The 22106-nt window shown below is 41.3% G+C and overlaps 1 protein-coding gene across 6 annotated transcripts in view; it reads left to right on the top strand.

Moving 5' to 3' along the window:
* LOC134345552 (5'-3' DNA helicase ZGRF1-like) overlaps nt 1-22106 on the top strand; it is a 126206-nt gene that overhangs the window by 54177 nt on the left and 49923 nt on the right. For 4 of the 6 annotated variants that reach the window (XM_063046380.1, XM_063046383.1, XM_063046384.1 and 1 more), the window contains 6 exons: nt 567-751; nt 1079-1278; nt 2516-2658; nt 3396-3542; nt 10961-11075; nt 15719-15963. In XM_063046380.1, the coding sequence (XP_062902450.1) occupies nt 567-751; nt 1079-1278; nt 2516-2658; nt 3396-3542; nt 10961-11075; nt 15719-15963 (1035 nt within the window). The remainder of the gene's footprint in view (nt 1-566; nt 752-1078; nt 1279-2515; nt 2659-3395; nt 3543-10960; nt 11076-15718; nt 15964-22106) is intronic. The other 2 variants (XM_063046381.1, XM_063046385.1) reach the window with 2 other exon arrangements.

Here is a 22106-nt window from a genome sequence, read left to right as displayed (position 1 = left end):
ATCAAATTTTCTTACTCCGATGTGGCATTATTAAGAGAAATTGGGCATTCTGAATGAACTGACACTTGGAGATGTTAAAAAGGATCTGGAATTTACTTTTGAGAAATGGTGTGTTTATTTGAATTTAACAACTAGGATCTGAGCCACTTGTTATTTACATTCCTGGTTAGTCTGTGTTTGATTACCTTCATGCGTAATCTGGGATATAGAAGTGGATGAGGAAAGACAGTTTCATCATTGTTAAATTTAAGTTCTGATCCTTGGTTCTGGTTTACTGCTGAAAGTATACGTGTACAGTAGATAATTCTTAAAGCGCTCTCCAGCTAAAGGTAACTATAGATGCAAGGGATTATTTTGAGGCAGGCATGGTTTACAATCAGAACTTTTGATAATTGTCAAATTGATCTAGAGTACTTAGGTTTTGACTAAAAGCTACGAGGTGTGATCTTTAATTTGTATGGTGTCTATTTCAATGTTCGTTCACCTATCTAGTATTTTTTGGCTAACATTTCAAAAACGGGTTCTACTCTTCACTGAAGTCATTAGGCTCTGAATTTATTTTTCAGAACATCTCAACGTTTTGCTCTATGAATTATCTCAAAAATTTCACAAAGCTTTGTCAAAGGTTGACGTGTCTCAATATTCTTCAGAAAAAGCAAGCAATACAAAAAAAGAAGGAAATTATGTCCCCCTTTGTCAACATCAACAGCCCGCCAAGCTTGTCATGGTTAAAAAGGAAGGTCCAAATAAGGTAATATTTTCAGTTAACCAATAATTTCTCAAACCTTAAAGATTTTTGTACAATCAAATGCTTTTATTTTCATTTTTCATACTAAAAACGTAAAGATTTTCAAAACAGTGAAAAATAACATCAAAGCTCAAATCTATTTTTAATCGATTTTGTACTAAAATGTTAAAAGATTTAAAATTCGTTCCCATACCCATGATCTACTTTAAAAATCTCTTCAAACATCTAGTATTTTCTGTATGACTTGAGTTACTTAGTCTCTGTTCAGATATTTGCTTTCTTCCATTTGAATGTAATTCTAAAATATGAATTGCATTTCTTTCTTTTTAGGGTCGTTTATTTTATACTTGTGATGCTTCAAAAACTGACCAGTGTAAATTTTTCAAGTGGTTAGATCATGTTCAGCCCATTGAATTGAGTCAGAAATTAGAGCCTCAGTCAAAATTGGAGCTGACTGATGCCCGGAGTTTGGGTGCCTTCATTAGAAGTCAAAATGTTCCATTATACTGTGAATGTCAACTCCACATAAGGTGTGTCTTCATTCTGTTGTATTTAGTATTAGTGATTCAGAATCAAACCGTAATTTTTAAAAAATTTTCATACTATATCCATGTCAAAGCTGGTTTATGATCCAAAGAAACAAGGATTCAAACAGCCTTTTTAGAAGAAGCAATGATTTATTTTTTGTTTTTCTAATTATTGTGTGGCATTTGATACTCACCAAGTGGTTTCCTCTACACTAGAGAAACTAAGCACATTTAGCTGGTTACTTTGCCAAGCATCTATCTTCAGTTTGCAGGAGTGATGTTGAACTGTCACTTTTCCTCTCCCATTCTGACCTCTTGAACTTTACAATGAAACTTAATGCAACCTTGAGGAACAGCACCTGATCTCTTGTCAGGGTACATCTTAGTCTTCCAGATTTGATATTGATCTCTCCAATTGAAGGTAATTTATCCTTGCTTTCTGAACTTATCAGAATTGGCTGTTATTGTCTGACATCACTTTGCCTCAGTTTCTTATAAACCTGTATAATTTAGTCCTCTGGGTATCCCAAAGCATGCTAGGTTTGTTCCTAAACCAAGCTATTAACAACACACTACCGAAACAAAGAAACTTAATGTGTTTCAACCACTATTCTTACTTCTAAGTTTATTCAAGTGGTCTCAGCCATTTAGATATTCTTTATTCTTCCTGTTGCTCCACTACTGTTTCTGCTACTGAAAGCTAGCTTGTTTCCTCTCTTCACCGTTTTGATGTAAGGGCCCTGATCTGCAACATTTAACTCTTTCCTCATGCAAGAGATGCTGCATGACTTACTGGGTGTTACAGGCATTTTAGTTGATTATTTGGCAGAAGACGAGCTGGATCGATTGTATGCATTTGTCTACGGATTACTGAAATTTTGTTCTTGCCAGCAACAATCATGCACCATCAATCAACAGGACAAGTCACTCGGGGACTTGGGCTATATTATATATTTTTGTGTGACTGCATGTTTACTGCTATCTTATATGTGCCTTGTGCTATGTACAACTGTTGGTACTCTGTTTTACACCTTGGCCCCAGTGGAACATTGTTTTGTTTGGCGGTATTCATATATGGTTGAATGATAATTAAACTTGAATTTATTTAAAGATGTCATGCAATGCTTTACTGAATTTAAGTTGCTTTTCAAGTAAAATTTTAATTTTACTTATTTTCATTCATTTTGATATACTGTTTTTATATATTGAAAGACTTATTTTTCATATTGACTATCTTTAGAAAAACGTCTGGTTTTCAAAGAAAACAATTTTATCGTGGCAGGTGGAAAGAATCATTAAAGGATGAGAATTTGGAAAACTGCTGTAAGACTAAATTGTATCTTTGGTTGAGCAGGAAAGAGCACTCATCAGTCTACAGTAAAGGTGCATAAACTGTTCCAGCAATGGAATAAATACTAATTTTGCATCGATATATTGTTTTGTAGAATATTCAGTTAGTTTCACTTGAGAAAACATTTCTCGGTTGCCAGTGATATGCTCTCAGGAAAATTTAGAACATTAACTTCACATGTAGATTTGTGTTCAGCTGTGAGTTCAGTTTTCTGATTGGTGAGAATAAGGGAGGCAGTTATATCCCTTGAATCAGGGCAGCATTGGTACAGAGTAACACATAAAATGCTGGAGGAACTCAGAAGGTCAGGCAGCATCTATGGAGAGGTATAAACGGCAAATATTTCGGGCCAAGACCCTAATTCAGGACTTAGTCCAAAACATTGACAGTTTTGTCCTCTCTATAGATGCTGCATGACCTGTTGAGGTCCTCCAGCATTTTGTGTGTGTTGCTCTGGATTTCTAGCATCTGCAGAATCTCTTCTTTAGCATTGGTACAGATGCTATTTAAAAATATCAGCTGCTGTAAAACACCAGTGAACTCACTGATGTATTCCCCATGTGTCATAATGTCTTTATTATGGTAAGTTTGAAATAATTGTGTTGTTAACAAAATAAATGCAAGTTGTACTTTTTAAAAGTAATTTAAAAAGGAAAGGCATACAATTTATTTCATTAGATCTGTCCTGAATATTAAAACAAAATATTGAAAATATGTAACTGCGATTATATCTAATTTATCGCTTCTTCCCAATTTTTATTTTTGACAGATGATCTCTGGGTTATATCAAAAACATTGAAATTTGATCCATTTGACACTTTCATTGCATGCAGTGTTTTCTATGGGCCATCATCAACCGGTGAAATAGAACTTCTCCCACTGAAAGGCTATTCTTCTTCTAACTGGCCTGCAGACAGTAAGACATTTATTTTGTATTCAATTTCTATTCTCTCCCAACCAGTTCCAGCCCTAAAAATTTCTGATGTGTACATTATGAGATTTTCTTAATGTTGTAAGTCTCTCTGCTGGAGTCCAAATCATCTTTTCATTTAGAAAATGCTTTTTGCCTTGAGTAGAACATGATAGTGACCACACAAAATGCTGGAAGAACTCAACAGGTCAGGCAGCATTTATAGAAATGAGCAAACAGCCGACATTTCAGGCCGAGGCCCTTCTTCAGGACTACGAAGGAAGAGGGAAGGTGCCAGAATAAAAAGCTGGGGCGGGGATGTGGGTAGGAGGATAGCTAGAAGGTGATAGGTGAAGTCAGATGGGTAGGCAAGATAAAGATCTGGAGAGGAAGGAATCAGATAGAAGAGGAGATCATAGGAGAAGGGAAAAAAGGAGAAGAAGCAAGGGCCAGAGTGGGGAATAGAAGGAGGGAGAGGATTTTTTTTACCTGAAGGAGAAATCAGTATTTATGTCATCAAGTTGGAGGCTACCCATTCAGAATATAAGGTGTTGCTCCTCCACTCTGAGGATGCCTCAACTTAGCACAAGAGGAGGCCATGGACTAATTTGTTTGGAACAGGTAGGGGAATCAGAATTAAAATGTTTGACCACTGGGAAGTTCCACTTTTGGTGGATGGAGAAGAGATGCTCCATGAAGTGGTCCCCCAACTTGCGTCTAGTCTCAGCAATGTAGAGGAGGCTGCATTGGGAACACTACACAATAGGTGACCCCAGCAGATCTGCAGAATTTCTCATGTTTATGATAGTGACCATTATTGGAGCTTTAAACATGTCCAGGGCCACTGGCCTACATTGTTTAAAAAGGTGGAGTAAGCTACTGAGTTTCTTTCCCTTCTAGCAGCATATAAAAAGGTGGGAAGCTCTAGTGAGACCAGCTATCTTGAGAATAAATGAACAGTAAGAGAATTCAAAGTGTAATTGCATCTATTTTATTGCAAAGAATACAAGTAATAAAGGAGATTCATACCTTTAATTAATATGAGGGATCTACAATACTGTTGCCACCACGGAAACATTATTGAAGAGTGGCCATGATTGGCAATTCAATATCCCAAGGTATAGAGTTTTCAAATGAAGTAGAGGAGGTTATAAAAAAGAGGAGCCATTACACAGTTAGTCAAAGATAGTGCTGCATTATTAATGAGGGAGGATGTCATGGAAGACTTCTCAAATCATTCTTTATGGTAAAGGAGATATGTCCTCACTTGCTATAGAGCTCTCACAAGTCAACAGGGCAGAAATAAACATGTAGGCAGCTATTGCAGAGATGCAATAAATGTAATTTTATTGGATTAGTGGATTTCAGTTTCCCATATATTAATTGGAATTGCATGGGAAAGAGTATTACTAGACTTTATCTTGATGAATGTAGCTGGTCACGTGGGGGAATCATTTTTGTCATAATGACCATAACTCCATATATTTTTGAGGTGGTTATGAAAAACGATAGGGATGGCTAGTAATTAAGGTCTTAAATGGGGTAAAGAGAGGACCTGGCAAAGGTAGATTATGAGCACACAAGTCTACATTTGCACAGTGGATAGCATTCAAAGAAGAAACAGCAAGAGTTCAAGGCAAACATGACCCTGTAAAGGTATAAGCCAGGAGAAATAAGTATAGAAAACTCCTGAATGTCTCAGCATGTTGAGGGTTGGTTTAAAAAAAAAGGGGAGGAAGCATATGTCAGCTATAGGGAGCAAATCATGAGAGAGTTCTATCACAAGTATTAAAAAAAAAATGGAGGAAGACACTTTTTTTGAAAAAAGGACATTTGAAAGGCAGAGAGCGGTCATGGGAAATCACTGGCAGACAGGATTAAGATAAATCCAGAGGTATTCTGTATGTATATTAAGGACTAAAGAGTAACCAGGGCCCATTATTACAGTGGCATGAGAGAGGAACTGGCCAAAGTTGACTGGGAAGGAAGACTGGCGGGAAAGACGGCAGAGCAGCAGTGGCTGGAGTTTATGCGAGAAGTGAGAAAGGTGCAAGACAGGTATATTCCAAAAAAGAAGAAATTTTTGAATGGAAAAAGGATGCAACCGTGGTTGACAAGAGAAGTCAAAGCCAAAGTTAAAGCAAAGGAGAGGGCATACAAGGCAGCAAAAATTAGTGGAAAGACAGAGGATTGGGAAGTTTTTAAAAGCTTACAAAAAGAAACTAAGAAGGTCATTAAGAAGAGGGAAAAGATTAACTATGAAAGGAAGCTAGCAAATAATATCAAAGAGGATACTAAAAGCTTTTTCAAGTATATAAAGAGTAAAAGACAGGTGAGAGTAGATATAGGACCGATAGAAAATAATGCTGGAGAAATTGTAACGGGAGATAAGGAGATGACGGAGGAACTGAACGAGTATTTTGCATCAATCTTCACTGAGGAAGACATCAGCAGTATACCGAACTCTCAAGGGTGGCAGGGAAGAGAAGTGTATGCAGTCACAATTACGACAGAGAAAGTACTCAGGAAGCTGAATAGTCTAAAGATAGATAAATCTCCCGGACCAGATGGAATGCACCCTCGTGTTCTGAAGGAAGTAACGGTGGAGATTGCGGAGGCATTAGCGATGATCCTTCAAAAGTCAATAGATTCTGGCATGGTTCCGGAGGACTGGAAGATTACAAATGTCACTCCTCTATTTAAGGAGGGGGCAAGGAAGCAAAAAGGAAATTATAGACCTGTTAGCTTGACATCGGTGGTTGGGAAGTTGTTGGAGTCGATTGTCACGGGTGAGGTTACGGAGTACCTGGAGGCATATGACAAGATAGGCAGAACTCAGCATGGATTCCTTAAAGGAAAATCCTGCCTGACAAACCTATTACAATTTTTTGAGGAAATTACAAGTAGGCTAGACAAGGAAGATGCAGTGGTTGTTGTATATTTGGATTTTCAGAAGGCCTTTGACAAGGTGCCACACATGAGGCTACTTAACAAGATAAGAGCCCATGGAATTACGGGAAAGTTACATACGTGGATAGAGCACTGGCTGATTGGCAGGAAACAGAGAGTGGGAATAAAGGGATCCTATTCTGGTTGGCTGCCGGTTACCAATGGTGTTCCACAGGGGTCCGTGTTGGGGCCGCTTCTTTTTACATTATACATCAACGATTTGGATTATGGAATAGGTGGCTTTGTGGCTAAGTTTGCTGACAATACGAAGATAGGTGGAGGGGCTGGTAGTGCTGAGGAAACAGAGTCTGCAGAGAGACTTGGATAGATTGGAAGAATGGGCAAAGAAGTGGCAAATGAAATACAATGTTGGAAAGTGTATGGTTATGCACTTTGGCAGAAGAAATAAACAGGCAGACTATTATTTAAATGGGGAGAGAATTCAAAGTTCTGAGATGCAACGGGACTTGGGAGTCCTTGTACAGGATACCCTTAAGGTTAACCCCCAGGTTGAGTCGGTGGTGAAGAAGGCGAATGCAATGTTGACATTCATTTCTAGAAGAATAGAGTATAAGACCAGGGATGTGATGTTGAGGGTCTATAAGGCGCTGGTGAGACCTCACTTGGAGTACTGTGGGCAGTTTTGGTCTCCTTATTTAAGAAAGAATGTGCTGACATTGGAGAGGGTACAGAGAAGATTCACTAGAATGATTCTGGGAATGAGAGGGTTAACATATGAGGAACGTTTGTCCCCTCTTGGACTGTATTCCTTGGAGTTCAGAAGAATGAGGGGAGACCTCATAGAAACATTTTGAATGTTGAAAGGCATGGACAGAGTGGATGTGGCAAAGTTGTTTCCCATGATGGGGGAGTCTAGTACGACAGGGCATGACTTAAGGATTGAAGGGTGCGCATTCAGAACAGAAATGCGAAGAAATTTTTTTAGTCAGATGGTGGTGAATCTATGGAATTTGTTGCCACAGGCAGCAGTGGAGGGCAAGTCATTGAGTGTATTTAAGGCAGAGATTGATAGGTATCTGAGTAGCCAGGGCATCAAAGGTTATGGTGAGAAGGTAGGGGAGTGGGACTAAATGGGAGAATGCATCAGCTCATGATAAAATGGCGGAGCAGACTCGATGGGCCGAATAGCCAACTTCTGCTCCTTTGTCTTATGGTCTTCTTATGGACATCAGTGTGTGGAACAGAAGGTTTAGGCAATATCTTAACTGAATACTTTTCATTCACAAATGAAACTGATTTTCGAAGGAGAACAAATTGGCAGGTGAGGGGAAGTTGATTTGGATGGGGGGAGGGCGGATCAAGTGAAAAGCTGGGAAGTGATAGGTGGAAGATGCTGAAGAAGGAGGAATCCAATAGGAGAGGACAGTGGACCATGAAAGAGAGAGGAGGAGGAGGGGCACCAGAGGGAGGTGATGGGAGTAAAGAGAAGGGGTAAGAGGGGAACTAAAATAGGGAATGGAAAAAGAAAGAAGGAGGGAAGAGAGAGTAATTACTGGAAGTTAGAGAAATCAATGTTCATGCCATCAGATTGAGGCTGCTGCAGGTGTTATGGTAAGGCAAGGGTTAAAAACCACATCCAGATGAGGATGGCTGTGGCGGTGTGTAGTCAAACCCAGACAAGGGAGACCTTTGAAGTAAGACAGCCAGAGATTCTCTTGCTTACAGACAAAATAGGTCAGAGTGACTGCAGCAGAATGTAGTCAGGCCAGATGAGTGAAGCCTTGTACAATATTGGGTAGTCAGTACAGATGAGATAGGAATAACGGAAGGATGTGAAACACATCCAACAACAAATGGACAATTGTTTTACTATCTTCCAGGAAGCATCGGTTGCCAGCTTGTTGTTTCTATTGACTTTTAACAGCTCTATTGTGATTGGCAATTGATTTTCCAAATAATGAACTCAAACGTATACAGTGGTTAATATCTGTCACTGATAAACCAATTCTTTATAAAAATAGAAGTTTTCTGTCCTGGCTTCAGAACAGTGTGGTAATGGGCACAATGTTGTTCTCCTTGTGCACAAGTAAAAGAAAGTGTGGCAAGAGTGCATGTGTTCTGGCTTCAGTTATTTAATTTAATTTTACTTTATTATTGGCAATGACACTATCCAGACAGAATACAAGGTGTTGCTCCTCCAGCCTGAGTTTGGTCTCATTGTGGCAGTAGAGGAGGCCTTAGACATACATGTCAGAATGGGAATGGGAAGTTGAAATAGGTAGCCACTGGGAAATCTTGTTTTTTGTGATGGACAGACTGTAAGTGCTCAACGAAGCACCAGTCTGTCCGGTCTCCCCAGTCTGTCAGGTCTCGCGCATCAGTTCTAGTCATGAAGAGTAGCATTGAAAAGCTTCACCTAGAGGTTGCCTGAGATGGAGCAGTTTAATCTTGAGGAGAGACTGGAGAAGCTAGGATTTGTTTCTCCCTGGAGCAGAGACGTTTAAAAAGAGACATGATTAAGGTATATAAGATTAAGAGGGGTATCTGCAGGAAACGTTTTCCCATATCAGATATAGATAAAAGTAGAAGATGTAGATTTAGGGTAAGGGAGAAAAGATTCTGAGGGGATATGAGGGAACCTTCTTCACCCAGAGAGTGGAAGTATCTGGAATGCACTACTTGAGAGAGCAGTTGAAGCTGGTTGAAACCCTTGGGCCAGAGGGCTGCAACCTTAGTACTGGGCGATGGGCTAATATGGAAGACATCGCCCTGGCCAACATCGGCATATTGGGCCAAATTCCTTGTTTCCATGCTGTACAATTTATTCCTGGAGTGATTATCATTAGTCACAAGTGAAATGCTGGACATAGTTTCCTCACTCTAATGGGATCATAGCCTGGCTCTGATTTAAATAAAAATTATTCACGTAAAATCTTAACTGTTCCTCTTCAGGTACTTCTTGATCTCTGGACTCTTTTCAATTTTTTTTTCTTCAGATTTCTAGGCTCTGCAATGTTTTTCATTTCAGCGCCTTCTCATCTTTTATTATTCTGCCCCCTCCAATCAACCAGCTCCTTACTTCCTACTACATTCTCAATCCAGACTTTAATATTGAATCCCTCTTCCCCACCCATCAATCTAATCTCCAGTTGATTTTCTGTCTTGCTGCTGAGAATGGCTTTGATCCAATGGCCCTTTAATGGCTCCTGGTCATTTGTCTCAGCAGTGATGATAAGAAGGTTGTTGATATTGTTGACGTAGCTCAGAGATACTTGTGGGTCTGTGGCTGGGGTGAATGGTAGTGGAGGTGGGGGTGGAAATAACTTATTGTTCAAGATTATTACCTTGATGGCAGTGCATTATTATTGATATGTTGCTTTGACATCTTTGGTTGACAAGATCAGGAATGAGCTATCATGCATACATATCATACAGTAAATGCCTCAGTGAGTAATTTGTGTAGAAGGTCTCAATCAGCAAGGTTATGGCACATTCAATGAAAAAGGGCAACTATAGCTGGAAGTCATGCTTCTAAAATAGAATGGTATGGAGCAAAATGGAGGAGTAAAATGAATGTTTAATTTGGTGTAGAACTTCAGCCAGGTATGTAACCATTGTCATGGGTTTTCACCTTTTTACTATACACATCCAGTTACAGTTTGGTCGGAAGACGTACAAAAGTGTTTTTTTTTAATTTCAATTATCTTATCAAATAACATGTTATGATACTGCATTAACTAGTTTGAGCTAAAGAAGCATCATTTATTTATTTATTGAGAAACAGCACGGAACAGGCCCTTTGAGCAATGCCACCCAGCAATCCCCAATTTAATCTGTGCCTAATCATGGGACAATTTACAGTGACTAATTAATTTAGTAACTGATGTGTCTGGACTGTGCAAGGACACCAATGCATCTGGAGGAAACCCATGTGGTCATGGAGAAGACGTACAAACTTCTTACAGGCAGTGGCGGGCAATGAACCTGGGTTGCCTGTTCTGTAAAGTCTTGTGCTAACCCATACGCTACCATGCTGCCCTAATGGAGCCCATGATATGTTTTTGTTCTTAATTGGTTGAGGAGATTAAGTGCAGATGTAAAAGTAAGTATCTTAATTTTAAATATACACTTAATCTGAAGTGGAAAAGGTATTCTATGATTGCTATACACAAAAGTTTTGCAAGATTATATAATTTGACTGTATTAGCTTTCAGCAATATTGTTACTTGATTATGATACAATTTAAATAATGTCTTGAAGGTGAAAGGACAGTGCAAAAACCAATTCCTTGATTTTACCAGCTTCACTGAATTTGTCCAACAGGGCTGTGATGAGGAAATTGATTTTAGCAATATCTCCTACATCACTTTTGTCAATTTAAAATTTAAGCAAAAATATATAGCTATTTTTGTCTGTAATTCTGTTCATCAAATAAAGTCAGTGCTTTAAAAAATCTGGTTAAAATCTTTACAGTTGTGTGGAAGGCAGCTAATTTTTTTGTCTTGCTTTTCCAGTGATTGTTCATGCCTTGTTCGTTGGTAATGTTAGCACTGAACTAACTTCTCTGAGAAACCTGCAGGAAAATGTTCACCCAGCTTCCCTTCCTCTGATGCCGTACTTACTCAAAATGTAAGACATTCATATTTTTATTCTGCACTGGTAGTTGAATTACCATGATTGGTAATTAATGGTTATTAAAGCAGATATTGTCTTGGAAACTTTAATAATTTTTGGAATTATGATCAATAGATTTTTGGTTAGTAAAATAGATTTCCATTGGAAAAACTGCTAACTACAATTATCTAGTTTAGTTGGACGAAGGGCATGGTAATTTTAACTGGGATATTAGAGATACCAAGGCCAAAGCATTGGGATTAGAATTTATGCAATTAATCTCATAATGTGAGATATTTTTGAGCATTTCCAGTGTTCCTCCAGCATTGTGCCAAAGTTTTCAGCAGAAAGTCCATATCATCCTGTTTCAAACTACAGTATTTTCAAGTAGGAGACTCCTGTATAGCAATCCTGTGCAGGTGTCTTTAGTTACTGTTGTTGTACCTCCATATATACTGATTGAACCACTTGGATAATTATGGTAAAGCTTCTGTTTATGTCTAGTGCATGAAGGAATAAATTGCGTATTGGATGGGAAGAGCTTATAATTTCAGCATTTCTACAAACCAGGGGTTCCCAACCTGGGGTCCACAGACCCCTTGCTTAGTGGTATTGGTCCATGGCATAATAAAGGTTGGAAACCTCTGCTTTAAACAAATGAGCAACTGTAATTGAAGAACAATAATAAAAGAAAGGCTCTTTATTTATTAACGTCTGCACAATATATGGGAAGTCCACATTTTGCTAGCTTCTCTAGCAGTTGTACAATACAACGTTTGTCAGTGGTAATAGTGTCATTGTACGTAGAACACAGAATGCTATGTTATATTGCTTTCATGTTAATTAACTTGACATATTAGTTGGAAGTCAATGTTAAGTTGAAGGACAAAGACTTTCAAAGACAAAAGCAAAGGAGAAGGCATATAATACAGCAAAAATTAGAACAGTAATTAGGAGAGGAGATTAAATATGAAGGTACGCTAACCAATAATATAAAAGAGGATACCAATGTTCTTTCAGCTATGTAAAGAGTAAAAGAGAGGTGGGAGTGAATATTAGGACTATAGTAAGACGATAAGAGGTAGGAGCAGAATTAGGCCATTTGGTCTATCAAATCTGCTCTGCCATTTCATCATTGCTGATCCACTTTTCATCTTAGCCCCAATCGCCTGCCTTCTCTCCATATCCCTTCATGCATTGTCCAACCAAGAATCTATCAACCTCTGCCTTGAGTATACATAAAGACTTGGCCTCCACAGCTGCCTGTGGCAATGAATTCCACAGATTCACCACTATCTAGCTAAAGGAATTCCTCATCTCCGTTCTAAAAGGACGTCCCTCTATTCTGAGGCTGTGTCCTCTGGTCTGAGATGCTCCGCCATAGGAAACATCCTTTCCACATTTACTCTATCAAGGACTTTCACCATTGGATTAAGTCACCCCTCATTCTTCTAAATTCCAGTGAATACAGGCCCAGAGCCATCAAGCACTCTTCATATGGTAAGCCCTTTAATCCTGGAATAATTTTCATCAACCTCCTTTGAACCCTCTCCAGTTTCAGCACATCCTTTCTAAGATAAGGGGCCCAAAACTGCTCATAATATTCGAAATGAGGCCTCACTAGTGCTTTATAAAGTCTCAGTATTACATCCTTACTTTTATATTATAGTCCACTCAAAATGAATGCTAACATCACATTTGCCCGCATCACCACAGACTCAACTTGCAAACTCTAGGGAATTCTGCACAAGGGCCTCCAAATCCCTTTGAGCCTCAGATTTTTGTATTTTTCTCCATTTAGAGAATAGTCAACCCTTTCATTTCTTCTACCAAAGTTTATGATAATACACTTCCTGACACTGTATTCCATCAGCCACTTCTTTGCCCATTCTCCTAATCTGTTTTAAGTCCTTCTATTTCCTCAAAACTGCCTGACCCTCCACCTATCTTCATATTGTCTGCAGACTTTGCAACAAAGCCATCAATTCCATCATCCAAATCATTAACATGTAACGTAAATAGTATCGGTCCCAACACAGACTCCTGTGGAACACCACTAGTCACCGAAGGCTCCTCTTAATCCCTCACTTTGCCTCCTGCCAATCAGCCAATGCTTTATCCAAGCTAGAATCGTTCCTGTAATACCACGGGCTCATAGCTTGTTAAGCAGCCTCACGTGTGGCACCTTGCCAAAGGCCTTCTGAAAATCCACGTACACAACATAAACTGATTCTATCCTGCTTGTTACGTCTTCAAAGAATTTCAACAGATTTGTCAGGCAGGCTTTTCCATTGAGGAAACCATGCTGAATTATGGCCCATTGGGCTGCTAGAAATTGATGCTGGAGAGGTAGTAATGGGAACAAAGAAATGGTGAACAAAATTAATAACTGTTCTGTGTCAGCGTTCACTGTGGAAGACATCAGCAGTATGCCACAAATTAAAGAGTGTCAGGAGCAGATGTGAGTGTAGTTACTATCAATAAAAAGGAGGTGTTTGGGAAGCTAAAAGATCTGAAGGTGTATAATTCACCTGGACCAGATGGACTACACCCCGGAGTTATTTAAGAGATAACTGAAGAGATTGTGAAGGCATTAGTAGTAATCATTCAAGAATCTCTAGATTCTGGAATGGTTCCAGAAGACTGGAAATTTTCAAATGTCATTCCATTCTTTAAGGGAGGGAGGCAAAAGACAGGGAATTATAGGCCAGTTGACATGACTTCAGTGGTTAGTAAGAAGTTGGAATACATTATAAAGGGTGGGTTTTCGGGGTATTTGAAGACACATGATAAAATAAGCCAAAGTCATCATGATTCCTTAAGGGGGATGTCTTGTCTGATAAATCTGTTGGAATTCTTTGAGGAAGTAATGGGCAGGATAGACGAAGGAGAGTCAGTGGATGTTCAAGCAACACACATAAAAGTTGCAGGTGAACGCAGCAGGCCAGGCAGCATCTCTAAGAAGAAGTGCAGTCAACGTTTCAGGCCGAGACCCTTCGTCAGGACTAACTGAAGGAAGAGTGAGTAAGGGATTTGAAAGTTGGAGGGGGAGGGGGAGATCCAAAATGATAGGAGAAGACAGGAGGGGGAGGGATGGAGCCAAGAGCTGGACAAGTAATAGGCAAAAGGGATACGAGAGGATCATGGGACAGGAGGTCCGGGAAGAAAGGCAGGGCGGGGGACCCAGAGGATGGGCAAGGGGTATATTCAGAGGGACAGAGGGAGAAAAAGGAGAGTGAGAGAAAGAATGTGTATATAAAAATAAGTAACAGATGGGGTACAAGGGGGAGGTGGGGCATTAGCGGAAGTTAGAGAAGTTAGATCCTGTCCCATGATCCTCTCGTATCCCTTTTGCACTCCTGTCCCATGATCCTCTTGTATCCCTTTTGCCTATCACCTGTCCAGCTCTTGGCTCCATCCCTCCCCCTCCTGTCTTCTCCTATCATTTTGGATCTCCCCCTCCCCCTCCAACTTTCAAATCCCTTACTCACTCTTCCTTCAGTTAGTCCTGACGAAGGGTCTTGGCCTGAAACGTCGACTGCGCCTCTTCCTAGAGATGCTGCCTGGCCTGCTGCGTTCACCAGCAACTTTTATGTGTGTTGCTTGAATTTCCAGCATCTGCAGAATTCCCGTTGTCAGTGGATGTTATTTACTTGGGTTTTTAGAAGGCATTTGACAAGGTACCACACATGAGGTTGCTTATTACAGGAAAGATAGCAGCATAGACAGAAGATTGGCTGACTGGCATGAGGCAAAGTGGGGATAAAGGGGGTAAAGGGGACCGGTTTTAGTTGGCTATGATGATTAGTGGTGTTCCTCTGGGGTATGTGTTGGGAGTGCTTTTTTCTCGTTATATGTCAGTGATTTGGATGGTGGAACTGATAGCTTTGTAGCCATCTACAAAGATAGATGGAAGGGCAGGTAGTTTAAGGAAGCAGCAAGTCTGCGGAAGATCTATGTAATTCAATCCCACAGATAGTTGTGGAAGCCAAGTCATTGGGTATATTTAAAGCACCTGTTGATAGGTTCTTCGTTAGTAAGGGTGTCAAAGGTTATAGGGAGAAGGCAAGAGAATGGGCTGAGAGAGATAACAAGTCAGCCATTTTGTAATGTCAGTGCAGACTCAATGGGCCAACTCACCTAATTCTGCTCTTATGTCTTTTGATCTTATGGTTAGTTCCAGATTTGTTTACATTTTTCTCCTGTTGATGAGCATAATATTGAGCATCTTTCATGAAGTGCTACATATTACAATTATAACAATTGCCCATATTGTAAAATAAAATTTATATTAATTTTGGTATGTAATGTTCAGTTTATTTATTTCTATTGCATATTATGTGAATTTCTGATAATCTCTGGTTGTGCTGGGAGTGTGTAGGTTAGCTGTTGTTTGCTGCAGAAGATTAATATTACAATATGCCTTATTAATGTCTTTCTTTCCAGAGATGGTTGTGAAAATTCAAAAACAATCTTCCAGTTCACTTAATGGTGGGGGTACGGGGTGGGGGGGGGGGGTTGATTAATGCTTGCTGTGTTTTTTTTAACCAAACATAAATGAAACCTAAAATGGCAAGTTTCAACATACTTGTTACATTTTCTAAGGTGTTTGCCAGTGTTATTTAAAAAAAATACAATTTCTTGTTTTCGATGTATAGGCCTAGTCACATAGGAGAAACAATAAACAACTCTGCAAGGCAACAGTTTGTTTCTCCTGCATTAGTGAAGCCAGCAGTAATGAGTGGATTGTTATGTAAAGAAAGGACAATGATGTTGGCAATGGAAATGATACAGGAGTTTCACCTGAATACAGATCAAGGAGCTGCATTCAGACAGGTAGCTCTTATGATGGCAAAAGAAGAAAATTCCCAGGATCTCATTCTCCCAGTCACTGTCATACATGGTAAATTGTGGAATATTTTTTCCTGTATTTTTTCAACTTCATAATTTCTAAACTTTTATGGTTAATTTGGATTTATTATGTTCCAATATCATCAAGAGATTCATTTAGAAAACCAATTGACCTTAAGTTGAATTGTGAATTTAACACTTTTGTCAGATCAATTTGGAGGCAAAATTTATTTAGTACATAGAACAACATAGCACAGGAACAGGCCCTTTGGCCCGCAATGTTGTGGCGAACTAATTAAGTTAGTAATCAAATGCCCAACTAAACTAATCCCTTATTCCTACGCAATGTCTATATCCTTCCATTTCCTACACATTCATGTGCTTATCTAAGAGCCTAGTGAATGCCTTTATCATATTTGACTCCACCACTACTCCAGGAAGCGTGTCCCAGGCATCAATCACTTTCTTTATGTATATTAAACAAATTGCCCTGCACATCTACTTTGAACTTGCCCTCCTTACCTTAAATGCATGTCCTCTGGTACTAGATACTTCAATGCTGGGAAAAAGAAATCTATGCCTCTCGGCCTCTATTAGATCTCCCATCAGCCTCTGTCAGAGAAAGCAACCTCTCCTTATAGCACGTGCCCTCCAATCAGGCATTGTGTTGGTAAATATCTGCATCCTTTCCAAAGTCTCAGCTCAATATAACAGGGTAACCAGATCTGAATGCAGGCTAACTAGTTTTATAAAGGTGAAATGTAGTTTCCTGACTCCTGAATTCAGTTCCTTGACTAACAATGGCAAGCATGCCAAATACTGTCTTTACCACCTTTCAACCTATGAAGTTATTTTCAGGGAACTATGAACTTCAACTTCCAAGATCCTTCTGCATATGAACAGTGTTAAGGATCTTATTATTAACAGTGTACTGTCCTTATACATTTGATCTTCCAAAATGCAACACATCATATTTGGCCGTGTTAAACTCCATGTGGCATTTCTCCACCCGTGTCTGCAACTGATCGATATGTTGCTGTATCCTTTGTCAGTCTTCTATGCTATCCACAACACCACCAAACTTCATATCATCTGTAAATTTACTAACCCCGCCACTGATGATTTGATGCTGGTTATAAATGATCACAAACAGCAGAATTACCAGTAAGGATCTCTGTGGAGCACCGTTAGCCACAGACCTCCAATCAGAGGTTTGGAGCTAGTCCCATGAACCAATATCCTGTCTTTCATGGGTAAACCATTTCTGAATCCAAACATCCAGTTCACTGTGGATCCATCCATCTTAATCTTCTGGATGAGCTTCCCATGAGGGATCTTGCCAAGTACCTTACTACAAACTTTGTAAAATCCGTGCAGACAGCATCCACAGCTCTACCTTCATCTATCTCCTATGTCACCTTCTCAAAACTTAATCAAGTTAGTAAGATCTGGCCTGCCCTGCATAAATCCATACAGACTGTCCCCAATTAGACCATGGTTTTCCAGATACACACAAATACTGTCTCTAAGATTTTTTTGCAATAAGACCTGATGCTAACTCCTTTGTCTCAAAAAGCCCTGGCAAATTCACATGCTCCACACTGATCTCATTGTCATCCATATCCTCCTCTTTGATAAATACTGATGCAGAGTACTCATTTAGGATGTCCAGGCATCCTCTGTCTCCAAGCATAGGTCCCCTTCTTTATTCTTGAGTGCTATGATCTGCTCCCTCTTTATCCTCTTGCTCAATGTATGTTTGTATGATTCTCTTTAATCCTCTTTCCCAAGGAGTTTTTATGGCCCCTCCTAGCTTTCTTAATTACTTACTTGATTTTTTTTTTCTTCTGGCCTCTTTATAATCCTCAAGGCATTAACTTCATTTTCAGCTTCTTAAACCTTGCGTATGTTTCCCTTTTTTTTGTCCTCACTAAATTTGCCATCTCCCTTACCTTGCCATCCTTGTCCTTCCTTCTTGCTGGAACATACCTGTCTTGTACTCTATGTAGTTGGTATTTAAACACCCTCCGCATCAGATGCGGATTTGCTCAAAAACAGCTGGTAGATGAGCAGGAGAGAGAAAAGGAACAAGGAAGAACAGTTCACCTGAAACTGGACAATTTGATATTTGTTTGTCCTGTTTGCCCTGTACAGTGTGATGCATAGTTCTGATCAACAGCAACTTCCAGTGCAAACTTTCAAGTTAAACAAGCAAGGAAGCCTGATGAACTATAGATGCTCAAAATACTGTATTTCCAATCAGAACATTCAGTGACTGTTCTGTAGGATCATGTAAGGAGATTCCCAAAGATCAATCTAGGGAAATTGAAAATCTGACTGAATGCTACCACAACAACACTCTCTCACAAAGACAAAGAGCTAATTATTGACTAAAAGAGGAGGAAACCAGAGGTCCATGAGCCAATCCTCTTCAGCGGAACAGAAAGGCCTTCATAAAGAGGTGGATACAGCCCAGTTCATCACAGGTAAAGCCCTCCCCGCCATTGAATACATCTACAAGGAGCGTTGTTGCAGGAAGCCAGCATCCATCATTAAAGACTCCCACCATCCATGGTCCTTTCTCACAATTACCAATAGGAAGAAGATATAGGAGCCTTAGGTCCCACATCATCAGGTTCAGGAATCATCAATCATCAGTCTCTTGAAGTAAGGATAACTTAACTCTCCACAGTTCTGAAGTAATTCCACAACCTATGGAGTCAGTTTCAAGGACTTCATGTTCTCAATATTTATTGCGCATTTATTTATAATTATTATTTTGTTTTATTTTTGTATTTGCACATTTGTTGTTTGTCCATCTTTGTAGTGTTCAATTTTTCATTGATTCTATTGCGTTTCCTTGTATTTACTATCTATACCCGCAAGAAAATGATTCTCAGCTTGGTACGTGGTGACATATATGTAGTTTGATAATAAATTTATTTCGAACTTTGTATTGTTTAATTTCTTCCCTGATGTATGTCAAGTATCGTCAGTTAGGTAATTATGATGACTGTGTACATACATTTATTGATGCTTCTGGACACATCTTCAGTGATGTTCCTGGAATCATCGGGTGTTTCGGGTCTTTCAACATCATACAACCTCCTCCAGATGACCCAGCCAGGGCTGATCAGACCCCAGCTTGTGTCCAGATGGCTAGCTACTTATGACTCCATGGCTCCCCTCTTTTGAGCCACAGCCATCTTGACGCCCTCTCTGCCGCATCGGTGGTACTGCGGATGGCTCTCCTCTTCCTTTCTCCCTCGGTGCCCAAAATGCTGAAGGCTCTCTCTAAGGAACGGGCTACGAATCCCCTACAACCAACCTCCACTGGGAGACACCTTGCTCTCCATCCAGCCTGCTGACCAGTCCTACGTACTTGGAGAGCTTCCTTTCAAAGGCCTCTTCCAAGCTATCTTCCCATGGGACTGTCAGCTCCAGCAGCACCACTTGCTTAGTAGACTCAGACACTAGGATAATGTCTGGTCGCAGAGTGGTGGCTGCAATATGGTTGGGGAACTTCAGCTGTCCTTCGAGGTCCACCAACAGCTGCCAGTCCCTTGCAGAGGTCAGAATGCCTGCAGATGTTCTTTTGGCAGGTATTGGCTGCTCCCCAGCTCTGACAAAGGCAATGGTCTGCTTGGAGGGTCGGGACCGCTTTGCCCACTCAACTCCTGCACTGACGGCTTCAGCGATGGTCTTCAGGACCTGATCATGCCTCCACCTGTACCGTCCCTCACCAAGTACCCTTGCGCAGCCGCTAAGGATGTGCTCCAGGGTTCCTCGCTTGGAGCACAGTGGGCACGCAGATGACTCTGCCTTGCCCCATGTGTGCAGGTTTGATGGGCTTGGAAGCACATCGTACACTGCTTGGATGAGAAATTGGATGCGATGTGGTTCGGCTTTCCAAAGATCAGCCCAGGTCACTTTCCTCTCAACCGCATTCTCCCATCTTGTCCAAGCTCCCTGTTGCTTCATTCCCACCGCCTTGCAGGCTCTCATCTCCTCCGCTACTGCTCTCACCTCCTCCTGAACTAGACGACGCCTTTCCTTCCCTCTGGTGTCCATTTGGGGAGTTGGAAAGGATCCTAACCCAGCTCGGCCTCGTGCGACCACTCCCACCAGCCTCCTGTGACGCAGCCTCGCCTCTGCCTCCTGAACAGCTTCCTCTGCCCTCCACTTCCTGCCAGTACTTACTTGGATCCCTGCTCCAGCCACCTTCGGGTCACTTGAGCCCCTATACTGTAGCGCTTCTCTGACTCTTGTTACCTTGAATTCTTCCTCCAGGGATTTGAAGGGCAGTTGCAGTTTGTTGTGGTGTCCATAGAGTGCGATGCTGCTCAGGCTCTTTGGCAGCCCCAGCCATCTCCTGAGGTGGTTACTAATCCTCCTCTCTAAGGTTTCGACCGTCGAGATCGGAACTGCATAGACGAGGAGGGGCCACAGGATTCTGGGAAGAATGCCATGCTGATACACCCAGGCTTTAAACTTCCCAGCTAGGCCAGACTTGTCCACAGATTTCAGCCAGCCATCCAACTCGGTGCAGGTTGCCTGAATGGATGTTGTGTCCCTTAAAGAGCTGTCAAAAACTTGCCTAAGCTCTTGACTGGCTTTTCTGTGATGGTTGGGATGGCTGTAACTGCGATGCTGAACTGGAACTTGTTCTCCACCTTCCCTTTCCACAGCAGCAGCGATCTTAATTTGGCAGGTTTGAAACGCATCCGGGCCCACTCCACCAGCTTTTCGAGCCCCTGCAGAATCCTCCGGCAGCCTGGGACTGATTCTGTGGTGACTGTGAGGTCATCCATGAATGCCCTGATAGGTGGTTGCCGTTGAGCGGAATTCATTCTGGGCCCTCTGCACTCTGGTTCAGCAGACTTAGTGAGCATGTTCATGGCTAGGGAGAACAGTGTCACTGAGATAGTGCACCCTGTGATGATGCCGATCTCCACCTTGTGCCAGGTTGATGTAATTGCTCCTGAAGAGACCCTCATCCTGAAGTTGCTGTAATAATCAGCGATGAGGTCTCTGATTCTGCTGGGGACGTGATATTTGGTCAGTGTGAGCTGCACCAGCTTGTGCGGAATGGAACCATATGCATTTACCAGGTCGAGCCACAACAGTGACAGGTTGCCCTTGTTCTCTCTGGCCTCCCTGATGAGCTGTGTCACCACACCGATGTGCTCCAGACAGCCTGGCATTCCTGAAATGCCACCCTTCTGGACTGATGTATCAATATAGGCGTTCTTTGCTAGGTAGGTGCACAGCTGGTTAGAAACTGCACTGAAGAATATCTTCACCTCGACACACAGCAGGGAGATGATGCGAAACTGATCTATCTGGGTGGCATTTTCCTCCTTCGGGATCCACACCCCTTCAGCCACTCTTCACTGTTCTGGGGTCTTCCCCCTTCTCCAGAAGATTCTCAGGATCTTCCACAGACGCAGCAGGAGTTTGGGGCAGTTCTTGTACACTTTGTACGAGGTGTTGCTTGGTCCTGGAGCCGAGCTTGCCCTTACTTTGCGGATGACTTCCTTTAGTTGCAGCTCTGACATGTCGAACTGCACATCCGGTTCAGGTGGGTCTATTAGGATGTCGCACTCTCCCAACTCCTCTCTTTCAGGATCATTATATATCTTCTTCAGATGTTGGTCTATGTCTTCCTGCGAACAGGCCAGTTTCCCACTGCGCTTCTCCCCCAGCAACTCCTTGGTGAACTTGAAGGGGTTGGCGATAAAGGCAGCACGTTTTCGAGCCCTTTCACGACGACGCCTCCGATGCCACTCTGCCCGGCGGAGGACCCTGATCTTCTTTCGTAGTATGCACATCAGCTGGGCCAAGCCAATGCGCTCCTCTTCTCCTGCCTCCTTGTATTGGGACTTCAGCGCTTTCATCTCTTGCCTGATGTTGTGGATCCTCGATGCTCTTTGGTTCTTTGAGTAAGATGTTTTGGAGCCTTCCTTCTCCTCTTCTCCGAACCGTTCAGCTGCGATACTGACAATAATTGTTGTCATGGCTTGCAGCTTCCTATCAACCCCTCCCTTCGCCGTTGCCTCCAGAATTTGGTTAACATCTTCATCAAACTGCTTCCACAGTGAAGTCATGTTAGCTGCAGGCCATTTGATCCGCCTCCTGTTAGACTTCATGTTAGGGGGATTAGTTTGCAATACTTGGAGGTTCCAGGCACCATGG

Source organism: Mobula hypostoma, chromosome 4 (assembly GCF_963921235.1).
Source record: "Mobula hypostoma chromosome 4, sMobHyp1.1, whole genome shotgun sequence".
Taxonomy (NCBI): domain Eukaryota; kingdom Metazoa; phylum Chordata; class Chondrichthyes; order Myliobatiformes; family Myliobatidae; genus Mobula; species Mobula hypostoma.
Note: the sequence above shows the minus strand (reverse complement) of the source record. Positions and strands in the feature narration are given on the sequence as shown.